The sequence below is a fragment of the Hyperoodon ampullatus genome, assembly GCF_949752795.1.
Source record: "Hyperoodon ampullatus genome assembly, chromosome: X".
Taxonomy (NCBI): Eukaryota; Metazoa; Chordata; class Mammalia; order Artiodactyla; family Ziphiidae; genus Hyperoodon; species Hyperoodon ampullatus.
The window spans coordinates 106900386-106926412 of record NC_136913.1 but is presented as its reverse complement, the minus strand read 5'-3'; the positions used below and the strand labels follow the sequence as shown (position 1 = coordinate 106926412).

Sequence of the window (26027 nt, the reverse complement as noted above, 5' to 3'; positions counted from 1 at the left end):
GGAATGTGCTCCCAGTTATACCTATATGCAGATAAGTCACTATGAATGAGAGCAGCAGATAGCTATGCCTATGTGTAAAAAGAAAAGCAGTCTATAAGGCATATCTTACCTTATCATGCATAGTCCAACCAACATATTTTAAATAACTGTCATTAAGAAAGGCATCACTATACATTTTCATCCAAATGCCAATTTCTTCAATGCAAATAGCTCGGATTTCAGCTATTGCATCCCTGCATGGAGGAAGGAAAATTATGCATATTAGTGCCAGCATACCACAGGATTTGTGGTTTATTTAAGCAGCGCCAAATACTTCATACCTACTATGAATATACCACTACCTTAAGTATTATTGGGGATTTCAAAGTAGAATTGAAGCATGGCCCCCGAATGCCAAGAGCTTACAGTCTAGTTGTCAAAGCATAATTATCACCATATAAATATTTAAAGTTAAATAAACCTACAAACAGAATCCAATCCCCACCTTTTATACCATGCCATACCCCAGCCTTTGTTCACACCTCCTGGGCATGGTGTGTTCAGACAGCAGGAACACTAGTCTGGTTAGATAATATTTTCCAGGTGAGAATTAGTTACACCTAATATTGAGGCCAAGCTCAATTTGGATTTGAATGTCAGACTAAATTATTTTGAATTCATCCTGTAGGTAATGGTAAGTCATTCAAGGCTTTTGAGCAGAAGAATGATTCAACAAAAGAACATTTTAAGACAACTGCAATAATCTCTAGGCATGAGAATGACGAGGGAACAGACTAAGGTAATGGTGACAACAGAAATAAAAAGGTAAGAATAGACAAAGGGATATTACAAAGGAAGTATTAACCTGATTCAATAACTGCCAAGTTAAGGAAATGACGGAGAAGTTAAATAAACATGCCACCAACATTTAAAGAATAGGTTACAGCAGAAATGGTGGTAAGATTACCTATTTCTTTCCTCTACTCATTCAAAATAAGGGAAACATCTCACTTAAATCTATCCAGCTTTTCCCACTGATATTCAAATGGAAGAGGAAAGAGTCAGGAATCAGAACGTACAGTCTCTACTAACATAGTACCTCCAAAATCAATTAAGTATTCTGTACCCTGACTCCTAATAACAGCAGTAGCTTCCATTTTCTGGGCATCTACAAGTCAAGCACAATATTACCCCATTTTCAGATAGAAAACAAAGTTGAGAGCAGTTAAGTAACTTGCATAGAGTGTCTCAATCAGTGGAAGAGCTTAGATTCTAACACTGATCTTACTCTAACACGATTTCCACTAAACTTATATTACCTAAACCACTAAATATCCAAACTTGAACAGAATAAGAGTTACATTAAAAGAACTATCCTGACTTACCGGTATCTATGTACAAACACTCCCTTAAATATTGCATTCATCATATTTTCTATTTCATCTTGATTTTCTTGAAGCTGAAAAGAACACATCATTTCTTTTCAATTGTAATGGAAGAGAACCAAAAGGACATCTAAAAGCTGTTGCAAGCACAAATGCAGGTTTCTCCAGTGTTTTGGTTATTACACCCAATTCCTTTTTTTTTAACATCTTTATTGGAGTATAATTGCTTTACAGTGGTGTGTTAGTTTCTGCTTTCTAACAAAAATATGGAACACTTCACGAATTTGCGTGTCATCCTTGCGCAGGGGCCATGCTAATCTTCTCGTTCCAATTTTAGTATATGTGCTGCCGAAGCGAGCACCCAATTCTTAATTCCACTAAACAAAAAGTGTCCACATACAAAAATTAAGAGCTGTTGTCTATCAGGTAGCCACAGTCCCTTGATACCTGGAATATGTGTACTTGGTTTTTAATGTTTAGCTGGTAGACTAATTTTTTAAATGGTCACATATTTTCATTGTATAAATGTACATAAAGAAATCTGTTATGTATTTATTATAATACATATTATATAACATAATCAAAAAAGCATAGCAATGTTTCATTATCTTGGTCTTCAGCATCTGAAAAATAAGTCATGTTAACTAGTGCCTGCTCAAAGAACAAAAATGATTTGAGTAAAATAACTTGGCAAAAAATTTGTCTCCCTGCTAAATATTTTTGAGGAAAACAAGGCTCACTTGAAATAATCAACTAAACATTTCAAATCTTGATTGACTTATTTACTCCCATATATTTTCAACTCAGAGCTTGAGAGTTAAGAGAAAATTGTTTCAGAGCTTGAGAATTACAAGGAAAATCTTTCACACGCTAAGTATTAATTAGCTTTTTTTTTTTTTTTGCGGTACGCAGGCCTCTCACCGTTGTGGCCTCTCCCGTCGCGGAGCACAGGCTCCGGACGCACAGGCTCAGCGGCCATGTCAGCGGCCATGGCTTACGGGTCCAGCCGCTCCACGGCATGTGGGATCCTCCTGGACCGGGGCACGAACCCGTGTCCCCTGCATCGGCAGGTGGACTATCAACCACTGTGCCACCAGGGAAGCCCTTAATTAGCTTTTAGATTATGTTGTATGTTTCTGTAAAAATTTTTTTTCTTTTCATGAATATAATCTCACATTTCCAAATAATGCTAACAAGGGCATGCACTTGTATTCATTAGCACAGTCAAAGGCACAGGTGGTCTTTCAACATGTTTAAAAACTTAACCCAAGCTAGAAGTATTAATATCTTATATTTGTACAAGAATTTTAAACTCAAAACCCCTTTTTACCTATATCCACTCATTCTATGTTCAGAATCTTAGAATCAGGCCATAATTTCATGCATTATGTTCATCTAATAAAGCATCCAATGCAATTTATTAACTAAATTAAGGGGCAAAAAGGTCAATTCTTCATTTCAACTACAGTTGACCCGTGAACAACGCAGGGGCTAGGGACGCTGACCCTCCACACAGTTGAAAATCCAAATAAAACTTATAGTTGGCCCTCCGTATATGCAGTTTCTCTGTGTCCACAGTTTCTCCACATACAAGGTTCCACAACCAAAGATTCAACCAACCGTGGATCATGTAAGTACTGTAATATTTACTACTGAAAAAAAATCCAAGTATCAATGGATTTGCACAGTTCAAAGCTGTATTGTTCAAGGGTCAACCGTACGTGAAAAAGATGAGGAGTTTAGGTATGCTGGAAATGTGGGCAAGATATTTCTGGCTTTTCTTGAGCAGGGGGCATTTTAAAAAGTTATTGGCTATCTCAGAAATAACCAACTTTTAAATTATAGTTACCACTACCCCCCCAAAAATGTCAAACTCAAGTAAGTTATTTATGGAATACCACGGCAAATATTTTAACTCAACTGCATTACTAATATTTCTGAAACATCAGACTTTGCCTATTAGAAATAAAAATAAACATCCCCAATATCAGATAGCAAAATATTACATCACCAATGAAGGAGAAATTTAAATCAAAAACACAACATCAAGGGAATTCCCTGGCAGTCCAGTGGTTAGGGCTCGGCACTTTCACTGCCAGGGCCTGGGTTCAATCCCTGGTCAGGGAACTAAGATCCCACAAGCCGCACGGCATGGGGGCAGGGGAGACAACAACAACAACGACCAAAAAACACAACATCGAAAGATTTTATTTATTATTATTTAGCATAAAACTGAAAAAATATATTTTCCTCATTCAAAGTTGAATTTGGTGGTCATTAATGTTAACCAGGTGCCTCTTACACTACAAAAAAACCAAAAACACAGATTATGACAGCATAAATAGCTTATAAGTTATTTTTCAAAGTGACTTTACATAAGTGAAACCTCATTTCATCCTGACAATAAGCTGAGGGAGGAAGTTAGGAGAGATATTTTCACAGTAGAGATGAACAACACTAAAGCATTAAGCAGCTTGTCAGACTGGCCCAGGACTCCTTATGTGAAGCCTTGAACTCTTAATCCTAGTCCACACAGAAAGAATATATACACAGAAGGTATTGTTGGCATGAATAATCAACAAAAATAAGTTAGATGTATAAACAACTTGAAACATGTTGTTTAAATTTTTCAAAAAAATTTATCTGATGAACTAGCAAAGTTATATCATAATTAATGGTGACCAAGTTAGTTACAGATTAATAGCTTAAATATTCAGTGCAAAAGTGTATGTACCTCTTTCCGCTTCTGTAGCAGGAGTTCTAGCCTCTCATTGGCTCGTTTTCCAATCATTTTATTCCGTTCTGCCTCATATTGTCTTTGTGTATTATCCATATTAATGCTAAGATTTAGTGCCACATTCACCAAAGCTGTCATCAACTTCATAGCTATTTTTAAATGGAAAATGTTGAACTTAGTCTCAGACACAAAAATTTACAAGTTAAGATCAAATTAAGAGAAATTAAAAACAAGATGGGCTGTTCTGCTTCTAACAGAAAAGAAAAATATAGCTGCTACAAATGAAAACAACAATAGTAAAACAACAGCTAATGTGTATTGAATACTTAGTATATGTCAGTTACCTATGCTAAATACTTTTCATGGATTAACTCCTAATCCTTACAACAGCCCTCAAAGTTAAGTATTATCCTCATTTCATTCATGAAGAACCTGAAGCTCAGGGAGATTAAGAAATCTGCCTCAGACTACACCGTTCATATACATAGTTAAACCAAGATTCAAAACTAGGTAATCTGACTCTAGACTATGCTCAAATCCCACTATACTATGATATATGTCCCCTACAATGACCTTTTCCAGAGACCACGATTCACCTTCTAAATAAATTTTGATTCATACAGCAGTCGTTTAGCTATCCAGTAACAAAAGGGGGAGGGAACTTAAGTGCTTTTTATCAAAGTACAGTGTGTAGAAATGTTGGACAGTTTTATCAGTATTTGATTTCCTTTAATTTTACTCTATTACATATCATCATAAAGACAATGGTGCGATTATGAAGGACAGATCTAGATAAAAAGTCAAAAGTACAAAGAGTAAAATATCACTCAATAAAGTGCTTTTTATCAGAGTTCTTCCAGATCTCTACCTTCTGTTACTGAACTCTTGCTACTGAGACAAGACTCACTGCCTGTGATTTCAAACTTATTAATTGAAATATCTGAACACTTTATGCTTAATATAGCTTAGTCCAGACTATGTCTCAGACCTGGTTCACTGTGTGATAGAACACCACAAAACTAAACCTTAATTTGTGGCTATTGGCTCTCTTTAAAAGAGATTCCCAATCTTCTGAGCTATTCCACACCTTCAGCAAACCAGTTTGTCATTCTGATCTAAAATTACCCACCTTACCCCATCATATATGTTTTAATTTACTTTAACTGTTCAAGTTCTTAAAAAGCTACCTAAATTCACAGAGCAAGATCACATTCATATTTTGTGACCTCAAATCTAAAAGCAAAACCTACAGGTTGATTGTATGCATTTTATTTTTTTTTAAATGGAGGGCTGAGCAGAAGTACATCTTTAATCATAGCTTTAATTCTCTGGGGAAATACTCTAAAGGAAAAAAACATCCCCAAACTTAGAGAAAGAAAAATTTTTGTAGAAATCAAAATATTCTATCATTAAGGCTTAGAATACTATAGTAACAATTAATGCCTAGTTGATTTATTCAAACTCAAACCAAAAAGCACATATTCAATAATAGTACTTTCAGCACAAAAGAGAAACCAGAACATTTTATCAACATCAACACTAAAAACCACTGTTCTAGAATTAATCATGTGAGCCTTAAAAATGTAACTCATTTCATTAAAGTTTAAAGATCAAAGAATCTGACTCAGCCTAAAGTTACTCAGAAGCGTAAGAAAAATCAACTTTTTGTGGTGTGATTAAATAAGCATCATCCTGTAGTGACCATCATACCATGAGGGACTATGCTAGCAGAGACTATGCATAAAAGTCATTTAGAACTACATATCCAAAATGACTGTTCCCCAAATTTGCTGTCAATACCTTCCTTGATAAAACATATTTCAAGAACCCAACAGATCACTATGCCACAGAAAGGGAGAAGAGGTGGATAGGAATCAAGTAGGTTTACCACAAGAAAATTAATTATGCCTTCAGAGAATCAAAACTGAAAATATCACTCCATTCCCAGTAATTCGTGAGGGCTGAAGGAGAGGGGAGAGTGTCCTCTTAGGGGCTACTTAATAAACAAAATTAATTTGTCACCATTATTTCATTTCTTTTAATGAAAATCATTTTGATCTCTAACCTAAGAAAATGCACAGAAAATATTTCTAAATACTGACCTGCCAGGGTGCTTGTGTGTCGAAATGCTCTGACTTGTGAGTCAGACAATCCTGTAAGAAGTGAAATGACCGTATCCATCATGTACTCATCATATATGATACTATATTGACACTGCCGTACTAATACGCCAATGAATTCACAGAAACTGGATTTGAACTTCTTCCACTGAGGACCAGCCATGGTAAGTGGATAATCTCCACTATCCTAAAACAGAAATTTTAAACAGCAATTTCATTTCAAACACATGACTTAATAAACTTTTACTTTTTTTTTCAAATACCCTAGGCAGAAGCTGAAAAGACTCCTTTATCGGACCTCCCTGGTGGCGCAGTGGTTAAGAATCCGGCTGCCAATGCAGGGGACACAGGTTCGAGCCCTGGTCCGAGAAGATCTCACATGCCACGGAGCAACTAAGCCCGTGCGCCACAACTACTGAGCCTGTGCTCTGGAGCCCGCAAGCCACGACTACTGAGTCCACGTGCCACAACTACTTAAGTCCACACGCCTAGAGCCCATGCTCTGAAACAAGAGAAGCCACCGCAATGAGAAACCCGCGCACCGCAACGAAGAGTAGCCCCCGCTTGCCGCAACTAGAGAAAGCCCGCGCGCAGCAATGAAGACCCAATGCAGCCAAAAATAAAATATAAATAAATAAACAAATTTATTTTTTAAAGAAAGACTCCTTTATTTCATCTTTCTTCTATAATAAATCCTCAAAGTAGGCAGGAGAATAATATGCAAAGGTAGAGGTACCTTTGAACACATCTCTTTTATTTAAGATCAAAATGGATGGGACTTCCCTAGTGGTCCAGTGGTAAAAAATCCGCCTTACAATATGCAGGGGACACAGGTTTGATCCCTAGACAGGGAACTGGGATACCATATGCCATGGGGCAACTAAGCCCATGAGCCACAACTACTGAACTCACGCCTCAACTAGAGAGCCCGCATGCCGCAAACTACAGAGCCCACGTACTCTGGAATCCACGCTCCACAACTAAAGAGAAGCCCGTGAGCCGCAAATAAAGATTCCACATGCCTCAACAAAGATCCCGCATGCTGCAACTAAGACCCGATGCAGCCTAAAATAAATAAATAAATAAATAAATCTTTAAAAAAAACAAAATGGACATTCTGAATTCACTCTAACCAATGAAAACATATACCAATTACATACCAAAATAAAAAGCCTCTCCCATCAAACAAAACATTATTCTGATAAGCAAAGATACGGTTACTAAATTTCTTTAAAACAAAACCAAACCAACATCAAACCAAAGCTATATGTTTTAATGGATTCAAAATGATGAAATCACATTCTCAGCCAGTCTAATAGATTGATGTATGAGTTATAAATAATCGAAGGATTACAATGTATGTTTTCATTAGCTTCAGGACATCAAATAGTCAGCAGATGTAAACAATGAGATAATTTTTTAAAAAATGGAAATGTAGCTAGAATGATCTGGAAAGACAGGTACTCAAGTACTCCTACATATAAGATGGGGCATTCACCAATGAAGATACACTGAGGTCCTCCATAAATCATTAAAAACAAGCAAGTCATAAAGATAAAAACAGAGATCAATACTACACAGAACCTCTAAGAGTTTCTGACAAGAATGTCCTAGAAACTTAAGGTCATTTTATCAGTATGGTTTAGTAAAAATTTTTAACAATTAAATTTTGTCGTTAGAGCCATACATTTTTAAAAATTTTAAGTCATGCCATAAAAAAGTTGAACTATGTCTCATCTGAGAATAAGGTCCTAATACTCCACAAAAAGGTTTTCTTCCACATTTTCTGATTGGCTCATTTAGTGCTATATTGAAAAGTGTCATCTTAATTGCTGTTAGCAACTTGGTTTGCTGATATTTTCAAATCTTATTTCAGGATTCTTGTTTCAAATAGCTGTTTAGAAGAAAGAAAATTCTCACTACAACATTTAATATCAGAAAGTTAAAATAATACCATTCCTCTTAATTATATCTCAATTACTTAGAGACTGATTAATAGCACTTAGTGATCATCAAAGCCATTTTAACAACTCTTGTCTATCTTTTAGAATGATAGTTGAAAGTTCCTTCATCTGAGTAAGCAAAAACCCCCCAAAAAACATCAAATAAAACTCAAATGAGACAAGGCTTTCTACTTGAAAATTCATGGTGAAAAGCTTTAAAGAGTAAAACTACTGGTGCTGGAATACAGCTGTGAACAAAACAAACAAAAATCCCTGCCCTGAAGGAGTTTATATTATAGTAAATCTAAATATGTCTTTATTGGCAACAATACTTCAAAGACATCACTGTGATAAAGGATCAACTAAAGTCTAAGCTACTACTTATTATGGATTTGTATTGTTCTTAACTACTCATATTTGAAACAAAATAAGACTTTAAACAATTTTATACATATATATGTATGTATGTATTTTCCTTTGCCTAAGCTTCCACCTGGTTCCCCAAGTATTTATCGAATCTTCCTTCTACAATATTCTAAGGTATGTTTGTAGGCACTTAATTTTATTCTTCCTTGAAATTTTATTTTTTTGACAAATAAAAACAGCTACCATTTATTAAGTCCTTACTATATGCCAGGCATTGTAAAATGCTAAGTAATTTTTCAAACATTACTGCATGCAATTTTCATAACAGCCTTATAAGTATTTTTAGCTCAATTTTACAGATGATGAAACTGATGCTAAGACAATTTGCCCAAGGTCACATGGCCATCATTTGATTGGATTTCTACTGCCAGAGCTCTTACCCACAACACTAATATTCAGAATTTAATACTCTGAAGAGTAAATCAAGATCAAGATGCATAAAATTATCATAACATTTAGGGTAATAACTTACCTCATCAAACTCTTCAGTCATTTTTCGAATTATTTCAGAGTTCTGCATATGTCTAAACATTTCTGCTGTGACAACACCTGAAATTTGCAAGTGTAAGAAGTTAATGGTAAATTTAAAAAATAACTTCTAAGCCCATCTCTAACACTAAAATGTCTACAATCGCACAATAAGGTGTACTTCAATATCACCTGATCTTTACCATGTTACTCAACCCTATAAAGCACAAATGCCATTCTCAACATATACAAGAAAACAGCCCCACACTTCTGACAGGTATCTTTTTTTCCTAGAACAATCAGCCTTAGCCATTTCTACTTGGCTTAACTTTACTTATGCATAGAATGACTAAGACCCTTTAATATAAAGCATATGTCATCAAGCATGAGGCAGCATCCAGGGTAACATTTAAAACCTTGAGGATGAACCTGAAGAAAATAAGGGAAAGAGTAATAGGTAGACTTCACTTTAGCCAGGTTTCTTTATTAAGTACAACAATATGTAAGGCAACTATATCCCATCATCCCCTCAAAGGGCTTCAAATAAACATAAGTAGTAAGCTGTAGTTCCTGCTCATCCAGAAGCCTGTAATCTAGTTGTAAGTTTAAACAAAGAATAATAGGGGGCGGGGGGAGCAGAGAGAAAGGGGAAAATAAAGTATTAAAGTTAGTACATAATAAATGCCCAAATTAGTTGAAAAGCCAAGAAAGGCTATAGCTCAGACAAAAAAAAAAGATCTGGATAAGTAGGTGTTTCTTATAAGGACATTTAGAGTATTAAAGGAGTATGGAAGAGGCAAGGAGAAAGGATGCACATTACAAGTAGTATAACTGTATCACTTTGCTGTACACCTGAAATTAACACTGTAAATCAACTGTATTTCAAAAAAAAAAGTAGTAAAAGTTAGCCAGGTATAGGTCAAATATCAAAAAAGGGGTTTCTAGGAAAAAGTTATGAGTAGGAGACAATGCAAGAAGTCATACATGAATTTCCACTGATGGGATGTCAGATTTTTTTTTAAAAGAAAAAATGTAAAAAGTGAATTTCCTAAACCACATTTCTAATGCTAGATTATTCATTCTTTGCCAGTCTAATCACTATGAATACCATAAATATAGTAACATCTAAAAGAATGTCTTGGGGCTTCCCTGGCAGTCCAGTGGTTAAGACTCCACACTCCCAATGCAGAGGGCACGGGTTCGATCCCTGGTTGGGGAACTAAGATCCTACATGCAGCACGGCACAGCCAAACAAAAAAATTTTTTTAATTTAAAAATAAAAGAATGTCTTGGTACAGGAACATGAGATTTATTATAAAAGTCAGATATATTTCAATTGACCAAGCTCTATTTTATATATGCATGCACATGTGTGTGTGCGTATAAATTTAAAAACAACAATAGAACATCATACTCTCTTTCCAACCCCAAATCTGAAAAGAACAACTGCTATGTAAGCTCCCTTCTCTCTGGGCATGCAATCTGAAGACCTTCCAGTAGCGTAACAAAACCAGCAGGAGTAGAATAGGAACTAACATCCATTGAGCTGCCTATGCACCAGCCACTTCAGCCCTGGTAACAAGCCTATATAGGAGGTACTATAATCCTGGCTTTACAGATGAGGAAACCGATGCTAAGGCAAAGAGAAGTTAAATAATCTGTATGAGATTATTAGTCTACATCTTGCTGCCCAGCCCCAGGTGAGATCAATTTCTACTGGTACTGTGAAAGACCCCTTACTTACATTAAAAACCCAAATGATTGTTTAAAAATATTAACAAATTTGAAAGAAAGCATGATTTCCCTGACTAAAGAAGCACATTCTCAAAAACCTTTTGAGGGGTTTTTAATTTATATCTAGAGCCATGGATGTATCTCCAGAACCTTCTCATACTTTATACCCAGGTACTGTAAATTTGGCAGTGCTAGAGAAGGACAAATAACTCAATCCCTGAAATAATTTCTACGAAATAAGCATTTATATATAAATAAATCTCCAAGTAAACATATTGCATACATTTTGACAAACTTCTAAAGCTCCTCCTCTCATCTCATAGACCATATAACAGCCATAAACCCAAATATAAGCAGAAAACAAAATAGCTGTCACAAACTCCATGCATATAATAACTCCTGAGGCAGGTGTAAAAGGAGCCATCAGGACATCAGGCCAGCTCCCACTGCCTTAAAAGTGTGGGGGACACGAAGCAAGACTGCTTTAAATACTGGTAAACTGAAAAGTGACAGCTGACCAGGAAAGAAAGAAGGAAACAACTGGCCACAAAATCACCAACCACAGAGCAGTCTGGAGCCATTCAGTTTAGGGCCAAACATCTCTCCACATACCTCAATACTTCAGAAGGCATAACTACAGTAAAATAACTGATGCTCATAATAACAATCCTAAATCCACAGGAAAAGGTACACTGTATATACTTAAGCATGTTTCTAATTCATTTATAAAAGAATTCTACCAAAATATTTTGAGTATGTTTTGTAAGTACTTAATGACCTTAACTTTGATTACATGGTAAATTCCTCTTTATGGAGCTTCCTTGCTTCTAAAATAAATATTATAGCAGTGTTTAAATCTACCTAAGTTTTCAACACCCTCAATTTTTAAAAATTTTCACAACCTTGTTTGTGACAAGGTATGTCCAAATGTTTAATGGGCAAGCTCCTGATTTATAAATACAGTGATGCCAGAAAAGGAATGTATCTGATAAAGGGGAATGCTCTGACTACGGCTTTGTTTTAAAACTGCAATTCAGAAGCCTAGTTAGGAAACTAAAACTGATCAAACTATGGTATAATAGCTAAGACTGAATATAAAAATTAGAGTTTCAACTCATTAAATTATTTCTGGCACCTGTTCAGTTGGTCTGCAATCAACCTTCACATTTTCAAAGAATCTAAAGAGAAAGGACATTGCCCTTGATTACATAACACCACAAACAGGTACTTGTACCCTTTTACTCCAGAAAGATGGAATGGACATAGACAAAAAAAAATAATATCAACATATCTCATTTTCTAGAGTTAATCTGGTTCATCATACTGTCATTACTACAACACTTCCTCTGAGCAGATTCAGTAGAATTTTCTAATACTGATTTACAGCTACCTTTAGCTAAGAAGTAAACTAGGCAACTCTCTGCACTCTAAAAAGACATTAAAATTTCTCAAAAATGGCCATATTAATGGCATTATGAAGACCATAGACTCAAGAAGTTAATAAATTTGTCTATCAGGCCTCACATATATAACACTTAATATGCAGACTGCACTGAAAGTTGTGATCGACCTCATAAAATGCATCAGTTCTTAAAATGTTACTTGTCTTCCAATTCCAATGACAGGATTTTTAAAGAAGTTTTGTAGAATTAAAGGAGTAGACATAAGTAAATTGTTTTCTGGGATCTCTTTTCAGATTTGTTTATTAAATCAGTCATTCTTTAGCACCTTAATTTTTTAGATCTACTTTTAGGCAATCTTCCCTCCTCCTAACTTCTAATGCCCATGTTTTTGGTGCCATTTTCATTAAAAAATGTAATACCCTTGGAAAACTCTGTAACATTTATTAGCCTGTGCATCTTCTAGAATTTCAAGGATGGGCCAAGTATTAGGGAGACACAGAATAAATCAGAACCTGCCCATGATCTTGACTAACTCATTTACTGATCCAGATCAGGATGTATGACTCCCCCAACTTACACAATTTTGTCCCCCTGGCCAAATGTGTGTGCTACATGTTTCTGTCTCAGGGAAGACATTTTATATTTTCCCTACTCTTACTTCAAAATCTTTTAAAATAAAGTATAAACACTTTAAAAAAGACCCCGCTCCCCACTCCAGTTTCTCTACCTTTTAGGAAAAAAAACCTGTAAATGTCACCAATTCCTTACTTTACTTACTTACTTAGTTACTTACTTACCTACTTACTGTTATTCATGGCACTTTTTAACTCCCTACACTTTACAATTCCCTGCCACTTGAACCTGTATCTCTTCATTATCTTCCTCCTCCCTTCTTTTTTTTTTTTTTTTTTTTATTTGCGGTACACGGGTCTCTCACTGCTGTGGCCTCTCCCGCTGCGGAGCACAGGCTCCGGACACGCAGGCTCAGCGGCCATGGCTCACGGGCCCAGCCGCTGCGTGGCATGTGGGATCTTCCCAGACCGGGGCACGAACCCGCGTCCCCTGCATCGGCAGGCGGACTCTCAACCACTGCGCCACCAGGGAAGCCCCCTCCTCTCTTCTTAATCCATTTCTTTGCTCCTAAAACCAGATGCTGAAAGTGGGAAATATATCTAATAAAGTAACATAACAATTATAAATTGCCAAGTTTTTAGTTAACTTTCACATATGAATATAACAGTCTCAACAGACTTTCTCTCTTTGTTCTTTGCTCTTTTTTCCTTACATACATTTTGTGGCATTAGTTTCCACATAAAGTGCTAATAATTTTTAGGTGAAACAAAAAAGAAGAGAACATTTGAGAACATTCTGCTTCCAAAATAAATATACCTTACCTTTACAGCCTGAACACTGAATAAAAAAGTTGATGAGGTCAAGAAGTGCTATATCTCGGTCATGCTTGTATGACTCTATCCAATCATCTACCACCGACTACAGCAGAGGGGGAAAAGAACCATTAGCTTTTTCTAACGTTCTAAGAGTTAACTAAGTCAGATTAAAGTTAAGATTCAACATTAAGTGGTATCACATTATTTCAATAAATACATACACTTGTATACTAAAACTTAAAGTTAAATTTTAACAATAAAATGGAATCTAATTCAGTAAATTAATCACCTGATTGTACATAAATGATCCATCTTCCTCATTTTTGCATTAAAAGGAATCTGAAAACTAAATATGGGACCCAACTCTATAAGCTGAAATTTCTTAGTGATATTATAGATATCTTAGAAAATACTGATATTTGACTAAAATATTGTACTAAGTAATATCTAAATATTAACACTGCAATGGAATGAAAATTTTACAAAATTTTTGAAAAGAAGTGAATGCCTGGGTCATTGAGGAAATGCAAATAAAATAACACCCTCCAAATTGATCTACAGATCTCAAAGCAATCCCTATCAAAATCCCAGCTGGCTTAGCAGAAATTGAAAAGTTGATCCTAAAATTCTTAGGGTAATGCAAGGTATCCAGAATAGTCAACAGTCTTGAAAAAAGAACAAAGTTGAAGGACTCACACTTCATGATATTAAAACCTACTACAAAGCTACAATAATCAAGACAGTACAGTACTGGCATAAGGACAGATACGTAGATTAATGGAATAAAACTGAGAGTCCAGAAATAAACCCTTAGATTGATGGTCATTTGATTTTTGACAAGGATGCCAACCCAATTCAATAGCGAAAGACTAGTCTTTTCAACAAATGGTTCTGGAACAACTGGATATCTGTATGCAAAAGAATGAAGCTGGACCCTATCTCACATCATACACAATCAAATACCTAAATGTAAGAGTTAAACCTATGAAACACAGAAGTAAATCTTCATAACCATTGAGTTAGGCAAACCCTTCTTATATATTAGACCAAAAGCACAAGAGACAAAATAAAAAATAAATTTGACTTATTCAAAATTAAAACTTTGTTCTTGAAAGGACTCCATCAAGGAAGTGAAAAGACAACCCACAGAATGGGAGAAAATATTTGCAAATCATATATCTGATACGGAACTTGTGCCCAGAAAATATAAAGAACTACAATTCAATAATTTTAAAAAGCCAAATAACCCAATTAAAAATATAGGCAAAGGATCGGAATAGACAGTTCTATACAGAAGATATACAAATGGCCCTTAGCACATGCAAAGACACTCAGTATAACTGGCCACAAAGGAAATGGAAATCAAAAGCACAATAAGATACCACTTCACTCCCACTAAGATGGCTATAGTAAAAAGTACAGACAAAAATAAATGCTGGCAAGAATTTGGAGAAATGGAATGCTAAAACACTGCTCGTAAAAAAGTAAAATGGTGCTGCCACTTTGTAAAAAGTTTGGCAGCTCCTCAAAAGGCTAAAGAGTTAAATGACCCTGGAACTCAACTCCTAGGTATTTATTACCCAAGAGAAATGAAAACGTATGTCCAAACAAAAACTTGTACAATAATACTCATAACAGCATTATTCACAACAGGCAAAAAGTGGAAACAAACCACAGGTACATCAAGGGATGAATGGATAAATAAAGCATGGCATATCCATACAATGGAATGTTATTTGGCAATAAAAAAGAATGAAGTTATAATACATGCCACACCATGGATGAACCTTAAAAACACGCTAAGTCAAAGAAGCCACTCAAAAATGACCATACATTTATATGACCTCATTTATATGAAATGTCCAGAATAGGCAAATTTATAGAAAGTAGATACATGGTTGCCTAGACCTGGGGGCAGGTGAGGAGAAAGTGATTGCTAATGGGCACGAGGTTTCTTTCTGGGGTATTGAAAAAATTCTAAAATTAGATTGTGGTGATGGCTGCACAACTCTGTGAATGTACCAATACTAAAATTCATTGAATTTACACTTTAAAAGGGTGAATTTTATGGTTTGTGAAGTATATTTCAATATAGCAATTTTTTAAAAAACAGAACTAAAAAATAAAAGCAGCACTATATTCCTTTGTGGACAAAAGAGGAAACCACAAAACAGATAAAAACAATTTTTAAATAAACAAGATTTTAAAAATTAAGATGATAAATTACAGCTAATATAAAAAACAAAAAGTCAGGAGGGAAAATGTTTTAAGTTATATACCAATAAATACAGAATTTGGGTATGAACTGAATGAATAAAATATGTACAATTTGATGTACAAAAAAGATAATAAGATCACATGAAAAAGAAAAGAAAATATTATTTAAGAATCACCTGGTTCATAGAGATTTACTGGACATATTCTAAAATGTTGCTTAATTTCTAGATTTCAGTCCTTTTCTATATTTTATAGCAGCTTGTGTATGTTAACCAACTCAATTCATGAAAGAAACGTTTCTAAGATGATCCCCAAATATGATATGGGCAGTATCAAGAGAATATATTATGTGATATGGGAGTTTTAAAACATGGCCGCAAGTTGTTTGACACTGCTCCCCAAAAAGAAGTGAGGTCTATGTTCCTTTCTCCAGAACAGAGTGCAGCAGAAATGATGCTTCCAAGATTAGGTCATAGAAGGCTATTCAACTTCTGCATTGGGTTCTTGCAGCACTACAGACCTAGATACTTCCTCTCAGGAGTCTCTCCAAACCCAGAAGCCATACTGTAAGAAGCCAAAGCCACGTGGAAGAACCATTTGTAGGTACTCCAGGTAACAGTTCCAGCTGAGCCCAGCCTTCATATCACTCCTGACTAGGTACCAAACATGAATAAAGAAGTCTCCAGATGATTATAGTCCATATTTGTTTTTGTCATCTCCAGGCATTCAAGCTATCTCAGCTAAGATCCCAGCTATCATGGATGGAAGCACAGAAGAGACATCCCTATTTACCTCTGTCTGAATTCTAGATCCACAGAATCACTAAGCATAATAAAATGGTTGTTCTTTTACATCACTGAGTTTGGGGTGGTTTGTTATGCAGCAATAGATAACTAGAACAAGGGTTATTCTCATCAATAAAGATACAAAAATATTTAATGAAATCTTACAAAAAAATCACATCACATCAAAAAGTTATTCATGAAGATCAAGAGTTTATACTAGAGTTTACATAAGGCTGCTGTAATAAATACAAATAAAATATAAATAGTAAAACTAATACAAGCTATCACAATGAAATATATTAAAAATTTTTAATCATCAAATAGTATACTAAAAACTCATTCAATAAAATTCAACATCTATTATCTAATAGAACTAGGGGCACGTGCATGATTTCTTCTTTCTTAAAATTTAAGAACTATTTTAAAACCAACAGCGAGTCTTGTACTTATTCACTCTCACTCATAATCACCGAAATAGGGATATCCTGGGGATACAAAAAAATGAATAATACACAGTCCCCAATCAAGGAATTAACAATCTAGAAGCAAATACAGACATGTGCATAACTATAATACAATATACTAAGTGCTATACTGGAAAGAGAAGAATAAGAAATACATTCAAGGGGAGAAGGAGATAGAGTCCAAAAATGTTTCCCCAAAAAAGAGCGACATTTGAATTAGTCAATCCTGTGATATGGAAGGGAGAAAAATAAGACTATTCCAGGCAGTAAGAAAAACAAAAAGAAAGGTCTAGGGGCAGAGAACATATGGCAGCTAGAGAACAGCAAGTATGCCATAAGGAAATCTGGGCTGGAACTTTTAGATAAGGAAGAACTCTTAGAAGTTTGTAAACAGGAGACTTCCTTGATCAAACTTGGTGTTAGAAAGATAACACAAGTGGGAGTACACAAAACAAACTGGAGGCGGAGAGATGATTCAGGGAAATCAATGGAGAGATACTGTGGATATACTGCTTTTAAGCGGGAAAGCACACTTAGAAATAGAAAAACAAATGGCATAGAGGTACAATCTTAACATATGACAAACCATAAGCAACACAAAAATAAGGAAAATGTTCACTCTTTAAACACTGAGATACCATTAACAAAAAGAAATATAAAGCTAAGCCCTCACATTTTCTATTAAAAAGTTCTGATGAGCCAAAAAGTTAAAAAAAAAAAAAAACCCTACAGACTAGACAAAAATAGAATAGCCTAATTAGCTGCAGATATAAGTTGAGATTTCTGATGTTAACAAAAATGATAAGATATTAGAAAAAAAATTAATGCATTTAGCCACTTAGAATAAAATATTATAGAGAAAAGTATAATATAAATATAAAAAGGAAAATAATGAAATGGTATACAATTTAACAGAGATAATTTATCCCTTCAATAAAATTAACCCAAAATGGGAACCAGAGAGGAGGATAATTTTTTAAATTAGGAAATGACTAAATAAACCATAGCACAGTAATATAATAAAACATTATTTCTTTCAAATGTGTACACAAAATAATCATTTAAAACATTAAACAAGAAATAAAATCCACATCCTAATCACAACCCTATGAAAGCTAACCATATATGGATAAGTGACAGTGAATTCAAGTTTAAGAAAATACGTTGCACTATACAATTGGTGATAGTTCAAAAGCTAACAATTCTTTTTCATTTTACGTATAAAAAATGTGCCTTATTAGTTCCAATTGATATTTTAAAATTTATTTACAAAACCATACATATTTAGATAAATGCATATTTATAATCAAGATTTACATTTCAGTTATTCATTAATAACAAAAAGTTTAATGACTAGCCTTCCCTAACCATTCATGTGCACCTTTTGTTGATGAAAGTTAATTCCATGAAGGAAAAAAACTATTCCCTATAGTTTTTATAAATTAAATAATAATTTCATTAAGCGTGTATATTGAGTATAGTGTTGATTCAATTTTTTAAAACCATATGGGTTTAGCCTCCAGTGTAAAGCTGAAAGGCTTCTACTGTCATAAAATTATGAAGAAACAAAGTTAGGATAATTTGACATGGATATGACTCCAACTCTGTACTCTTCTGGTAAGAAACAGCAGAAGTTATAAAATTTGTGATAGACAACAGTGATCAAAAGAATTCACTAAAGTGGACAGTGATTACATTAGGTCACTCAGCCAAGAATTCTGTATGTGCAAAGAACTTCATGTTTTAACAGCCACTATATAAACTCAAAGGAAATTGAAATGTCACAGTCAGGGTTTACATCAGCATATTTTTTGACATAGTTTTTATTATATGCCATTAAAAGAAAATAATGCAGCAGAAAATGACTCAAGACACAGCTTAAACGTCTTATGTATGAATAGACAGATCCCTTTTTTTCTGACTAGTTTGTTGCTTTTTTCTAATACACAGTATTAAAAATTTTTTAAACACAATTACAAAAATCAGGGATATATTTTATATAACTCATTTAAGTTCAAAATGTACAAATGAACCAGGAAGAACACAATAAACATTACCTGCATAGCACTCTTGCCCATTTTAACAACTTCAAACAACATCATGTTTTCCACTCCATTCTGCTGGTGATGACCATTCATTCGGTTTGGACCAGAAGGAGGTTTTCCTCCTCCATTTCCACCTTTGCCCTTTTCTCCTGGGCCTTTTTTGCCTTTTTTACAAGTCTGCATAAAAATACAAGTTGCTTAAGTTATATCCTTATCCTTGAGAGTTCAAAATAAAGCTACAGCAGAAGCAGCTGATAGCGTGCATAATTATAAAACACTTAAACCTGACCTAAAGGGGAGTGCCATACACATGCGTCATAATAAAATGATATGGTTGTGACAGCCTCTTTGTGGTATCAATTTTTTTAACTTACACTACCATATACCTCATGTGACACTGCAGTTAGGAGCACAGTCTCTGTAGACTGACAGACTGCATAGGTCCCAAATTTCTATTCCTGTTAGCTGAGTGATCTTGGACAAGTTACTTAACCACACTGTGCTGCAGAGAGATTTTCTAATTTGTAAAGTGAGGATAAAAGTAAAAAAAAAAAAAAAAAAAAGAAAGTGCCTACTTCATAGGACTGTTGCTTTAGGGTGCAGACTGTAGTGGGCAACAAGAATAACAAAACTCTATGAAATAAGTAACTCGTAATTAGTTCAACATTTTAACTTGATGTCTATTGTTAGTCTTATAAATCACTGCAGTGCATTGACAAAGGAATTCTAAACAGTATGAATAGGTATATCAACCTCTTTCTTGTTCTGGGCCTTCCCTCCAACACTTATTTATCATGAAAGTTCAATTAACGAACACTATGGAAATGAAGCCCCTTTATAAGAAAGTTAACATTGGGTGGAGGGACTTCATAAATCAGTGAAAAGGCTGCCTACATGTCTCAGATATAAAACACCTCCAACAGCATTTATACCTTATTATTTAAAAAAATGTCATTCCCCAACTCACAGTCCTCATTTCTAAAATGCCAGAGTTGTATCAATATCTTTACAGGTTAGAATAGATGATTTCGAGGGTCTCTTTTAGATCTACCCATTTCTATGATCTAGAGCAAGTCAGCAAACTTTCTGTAAAGTACCAGATAGTAAATATTTTAAGGCTCTGCAGGCCACATACTGTCCCTGTCACATATTCTTTATTTTTACTATCCTTTAAAACTGTAAATACCTTTCTTAACTCGTGGGTAGTACAAAAACAGGCCATAGTTTGCAGATCCCTGATCTATAGCCAGATCTACAAATTTATTTCCACTGACAGTCTGTATGTTTCTATACTTTGTTTCATAAAGGGTCCTTTCTCCTTCAAGAATCTAAAACCACCCTACTCTTACGAACTACTTCAGGGGCTTCCCTGGTGGCGCAGTGGTTAAGAATCCGCCTGCCAATGCTGGGGACAAGGGTTCGAACCCTGGTCCAGGAAGATCCCACATGCCGCGGAGAAACTAAGCCCGTGCGCCACAACTACTGAGCCTGCGCTCTAGAGCCTGCGAGCCACAACCACTGAACCCATGTGCCACAACTACTGAAGCCTGCACGTCTAGAGCCTGTGCTCCGCAACAAAGAGAAGCCGCCGCAGTGAGAAGCCTGGGCACCGCAACGAAGAGTAGCCCCTGCTCGCCACAAATGGAGAAAGCCTGTGTGCAGCAACAAAGACCCAACACATCCCAAAATAAATAAATAAAATAAATAAATTTTTTTAAAAATTAAAAAAAAGGTAAAATTTATTTAAAAAGAAAAAGACAAAGTTGGTCTAAGATATGAACTTTAAAATACAACTGTAATGGGGATACATGTATGTATATGTATAGCTGATTCATTTTATTATAAAGCAGAAACTAATACACCATTGTAAAGCAACTATACTCCAATAAAGATGTTTAAAAAAAAATAAGTAAGATAAAAAGATGTGGGCTTCCCTGGTGGCGCAGTGGTTGAGAGCCCGCCTGCCGATGCAGGGGACACGGGTTCGTGCCCCGGTCTGGGAAGGTCCCACATGCCGCGGAGCGGCTGGGCCCGTGAGCCATGGCCGCTGAGCCTGCGCGTCCGGAGCCTGTGCTCCGCAACGGGAGAGGCCACAACAGTGAGAGGCCCGCATACCACAAAAAAAAAAAAAAAAAAAAAAGATGTAATGTACAGCACAGGGAATATAGCCAAAATTTTATAATAACTATAAATGGAGTATAATCTACAAAAATAATGAATCACTATGTTGTACTAATATAATTTGTCCATTATACTTCAATAAAAAATATAAATTAAAAAAATACAACTGTAGAGGGAGATCAGCTCGGTGCTTTGTGAGCACATAGAGGGATGGGATAGGGAGGGTGGGAGGGAGGCTCAAGAGGGAGGGGATATGGGGATATATGTATATGTATAGCTGATTCACTTTGTTATAAAGCAGAAACTAACACACCATTGTAAAGGAATTATACTCCAATAAAGATGTTAAAAAAATTTAAAAATAATATAAAATATTGAATCCCTGGTCCAGGAAGATCCCATATGCTGCGGAGCAACTAAGCCCTGCACCACAACTACTGAGCCTGCACTCTAGAGCCTGCAAGCCACAACTACTGAGCCCACGAGCCACAACTACTGAAGGCCACGTGCCTAGAGCCTGTGCTCCACAACAAGAGAAGCCACTGCGATGCCCGTGCACCACAACAAAGAGTAGCCCATGCTCGCTGCAACTAGAGAAAGTCCATGCACAGCAATGAAGACCCAACACAGCCAAAAATAAATAAATAAAATTTATTTTTTAAAAAAAAGACTATGAGGTAGTATACTATAGTGGATTAAGAGTATACCACCTTTCAACAGATGTGGGCTCAAATCCTTAATGACTAAACTTCTCTAGACCTCAGTTTCCTATCTATAAAAATTAAGTTTTCTAATCTACAGGGTTATTCAAATATTAAATTAGATAACATGTAAAATTATTAGCACAGTGCATGGAACATACATAGTATAGGGTCAAAATATTATTATTGTTATAATAAATCATTGATCTGACGCCTAACACCTCACTCACAGCAGTGGCTACTCTATTCAGATGCCACTATAAGTCTTATCCCAGCTTGCAAATTAAAGCCAAAAGCAGAGTTGCGGTTTTGAAAGATGACTGCAGAACAAGGAAAAGTGGTTTTCTAATGAATAAGTATATACTACCCACTAGAATTATGGCTGTCTTTGGATAGTCATGAGTTAACATTTGTATTCATTCACATTCTCTCCCCTCCGCCAAACTACCACTTTTTAAGGGACTAAGAATGCATACGAAATTATGAAACACATGGATTATGTGCACTCTAAAAAGATGTTCCAAGGAGTAGTTAAATAAATTATGTTCCATACATAAAATGGGATCCTATGACACCATTAAAAATTACAGACAGGAAAAATTCACTGATAGGAAAGCTGCCGACAACATGCCATTAAGTTTTAAAACCAAATGAAACAGTCTGCTCAGTATGATTCCATTTAAGTAAAATTCTATGTGCATTTTTATATATAGGTGTATATATACATGTGTATGTTCATCAAAAATGTTTACATATTTAAAGTGGGAAATTTTTACTTTGCTCACTGTACATTTCTGCATTATTTAAAACTTTTTAAAAGTAAATGTGGATTGACATATATACACATGTATGTATAAAATAGATAACTAATAAGAACCTGCTGTATACACAGGGAACTCCACTTCGCTGTACAGTGGAAACTAACACAACATTGTAAAACAACTATACCCCAATAAAAATAAATAAGAGAATCATCAAAAAAAAGAGAGAAAAAAAGTAAATGTGTCATGAGAAAATATAAATCCAAAATTAATTTTGGCAAAGAAAATGCTGAACAAAAGCAAGTCATCTTTTGCACAATGTATTTACACATGCACAGAGTCAAATGTACTTTCCAAAATAGCAAAATGATTTAACCATTCACTAAGTTACCCACACCTCTCGGGCTACCCACTCATACTCTAAACTTGCATTCTATTGACTCAGAACTTCACTTTGTTAGTTTTTATCCTTGACATTACTTATAAAGAGTCACTGTCAACAGTAACCCATTAGACTTAAACGCTTGTAGGATACATTTTTAGGGTGCTTTAGAATAAGAAATTTACTGATTTGCTTTACATTGGACTACTCATGTACAAATAAAAATAAAGCCAACAGAATACCACATTTTGCTTAGCATACTATGCTTTATAAAATAAACTACTAGAAACAATGACATATTAATTTCAACTTTACAGTAGTAGAAGTTTTCAAAGGCTTGCCATACCAGTCAGGGGAAAAAAGCATTTTTAAAAGACAACAACATCTGAGACATAACTAAAACAACTATATATAGTATATAATTATATTTATTCATATATGTATATTTATGACCGTAAGAACCAAAATAAAGACACATATCCTATACATACTTTTCCTTTGCCTTGCTTTTGGTTTTTTCCTTCAATGTCTTCAAAATCTGTGTCAGAAGAAAAATGTGTTTCTGACTCCCTATGACAAAAAGATAAGCAATTATTTAAAACCTTCCTTAGAAATGTAGATGGAGTTTCTAAATTTTGCCATATTTTCTAAAAGAAAGGCTTGGTTAACTCATTACAAAACTATATTAGCATTAAATGTAATTAAGATGCTTTCCCAAAGCAACATATCGTAGCATATTACCAAACATTTAAAATTACATAACACAAAAACATTAATCTAAAACACAAATGTCTAAGCATGTTTTTATTTTGTTAATTTTTAACCAAAGCATAAAAACAAAACCAGGGGCTCTCAAACTTGTAACTCTAGGAACCGTGGTGTTCTATTGGAATGGCTGGTTTCATTTTCTGATTCAAAGACCATGGTGTTCAGGTAAAACTGTATTTTAGCACTAGGTATGGGATAATCTTTATTAGGGAATTTTAGCAATATTAAGGATCTTATGACCTTTCCTATATAACACAAAAATATTCATAATCTAAGTGTAACTATACAAAACATGTATTTCTGAAAGAATATACGTAAAACATTTTTATAAACTAAATCATTTGAAACGGGGTAGGGAAGTGTGCTAATTGATCAAAATCCTTTATGAAGCCAAAAGCTGTTGAGCTATAGTCAGGAAAACTGGTTCTAGTTAATACGGTACTAGGAAATTGTGATCTTGGACAACTGACAACCACTCAATCTTCTCATCTACAAACAATGTTTATGCAGGAAAGAATGAAATCTCTGAAGCCTCTTTAATCTCTAAAATATAGATTTATAGTTCTTAGAAACTGTCCCTCATTCTGGAGTAGGAGGGGTGCTTTGTATAATCTGGATTTTCTAAGGCAAAATGGAAGTAAACCAATTTAAATACACATGTGTGATGCTTCCTATATATGTAAACATGGGTCTATCTATCTAAATAGTAGTAACAGACCCACACTTAAATGCTTAAGGAACAGACCCACACTTAAATGCTTAAGGCAAGGCATACTTAGTATCAATATTTGGGTCACAATGGATTTTAGAACTGAACAACACACGTAAAAGATAAAGGTTTTACCATTTTAAATGTGTAAAACTATTGTCTGTTTTGTTTAAAATAAATAGAATCAAAGTGAAAGACTATCTTTCTAAAGCTAGTCTTCTCTAACTAGATTTCTTCTATTTCCATTTTTATTGCTATAATAACCAGTTGTCCAGAGGCTGTGAGTTAGGAATACTTTATAAATCGAAAATAATGGTTAAGATGCTAGCAGGGGAAAAAAAATTACTATTTATAGCACTTACCTACAAAGTTATTTAAACAATGTATTGAAGATAGTGGCAATCCTAACTATGTCCTATAATGTTGCGAGGAAAAGAGCCTGTAATAAACACCATTTCCCATAGTTAATGCACCCAAAACTGAATGACTACTTAATATTAACCTTGAAACTCATGCCTCTTACACCTTAAGAAGACTGTTGTCATCAATAATCTTCCCACATGCCTATATGACTTTGCAAAAAAATTTTTGAAAATGGTTTTAAACATCTTGGTGTGTAAGTAATCTTCTTTCTTCCCCAAGATATCTGTGGGACACTAGCTCTCTTAGAGAGCTCAGTAAATGCTCTAAGTCTGCAATCACTAGTCTTTGCCAATATTCTGACGGCCAAAGAGTAATCAAAGGCTCAATTACATTCTTAATCCTCATCTCCAGGCTATCCCAACTAAAAGAATGAGCCACTAGAGGCTTAATTACTAACTGGAAAACCTTCTGAAGAAAACTGAAGTGAGTAAATGGGGTAATCAGAGTATAAAATATCCCCAACCAGAGAAGAAATATTCTTGTCAGTCTGTCTTTCTCTAATGCTTCCTTCTGTTTTTAAGATCAAAAGAACAACCACAAAAACCTATCCTAGGTGAAATCAACATATGCTAATATGTTTATGGGGTATACTGGTCTCACCTTTTAGTGGCTGGAAACTTCATGAGCCATCCATCACATGACTGAATCTTCCACTCCTTTCTCTTTACCCTGCCCCCACCTCACATACCCAATCAAATACTGTCTATTCTACCTCCACAACATCGATTCCCTCTTATCCATTATCCTATTTCAGGCCCTAATTACTCGAGATATTCTAATTTATAGATATTCTAATTTAAGTCTAGTTTATAACGCAAACCTTTTTAATTACCTCTACTGTATTAATGTATTTGAGAAATTTCATAAGATAATTTTATAGTAGTCAAACCAAAAATTAATTTTTTTTCTCAGACTATCCCATATCCTCCCTCAAACAAAAACAAGAAATTTTCCTCAAGAATCTGAAAGTAGAGTCAATATAAACTGGGATTAAAATCACATTAAAAATCATACTTTGAAATATTGGCAATATCCCAGCAGACCCTTAACACTCTGAAAATAATAAAA

General features: G+C 34.9%; 1 protein-coding gene across 1 annotated transcript in view; it reads right to left on the bottom strand.

Moving 5' to 3' along the window:
* Positions 1 to 26027, bottom strand: part of STAG2 (STAG2 cohesin complex component) — a 118396-nt gene that overhangs the window by 49269 nt on the left and 43100 nt on the right. Inside the window, exons 3-10 of the mRNA XM_079727422.1 lie at positions 23551 to 23629; positions 19107 to 19271; positions 13590 to 13686; positions 9063 to 9139; positions 6204 to 6408; positions 4099 to 4250; positions 1365 to 1438; positions 110 to 233 (exon numbers count right to left, since the gene is read on the bottom strand). Coding sequence (XP_079583548.1) covers positions 110 to 233; positions 1365 to 1438; positions 4099 to 4250; positions 6204 to 6408; positions 9063 to 9139; positions 13590 to 13686; positions 19107 to 19271; positions 23551 to 23629 — 973 coding nt within the window. The remainder of the gene's footprint in view (positions 1 to 109; positions 234 to 1364; positions 1439 to 4098; positions 4251 to 6203; positions 6409 to 9062; positions 9140 to 13589; positions 13687 to 19106; positions 19272 to 23550; positions 23630 to 26027) is intronic.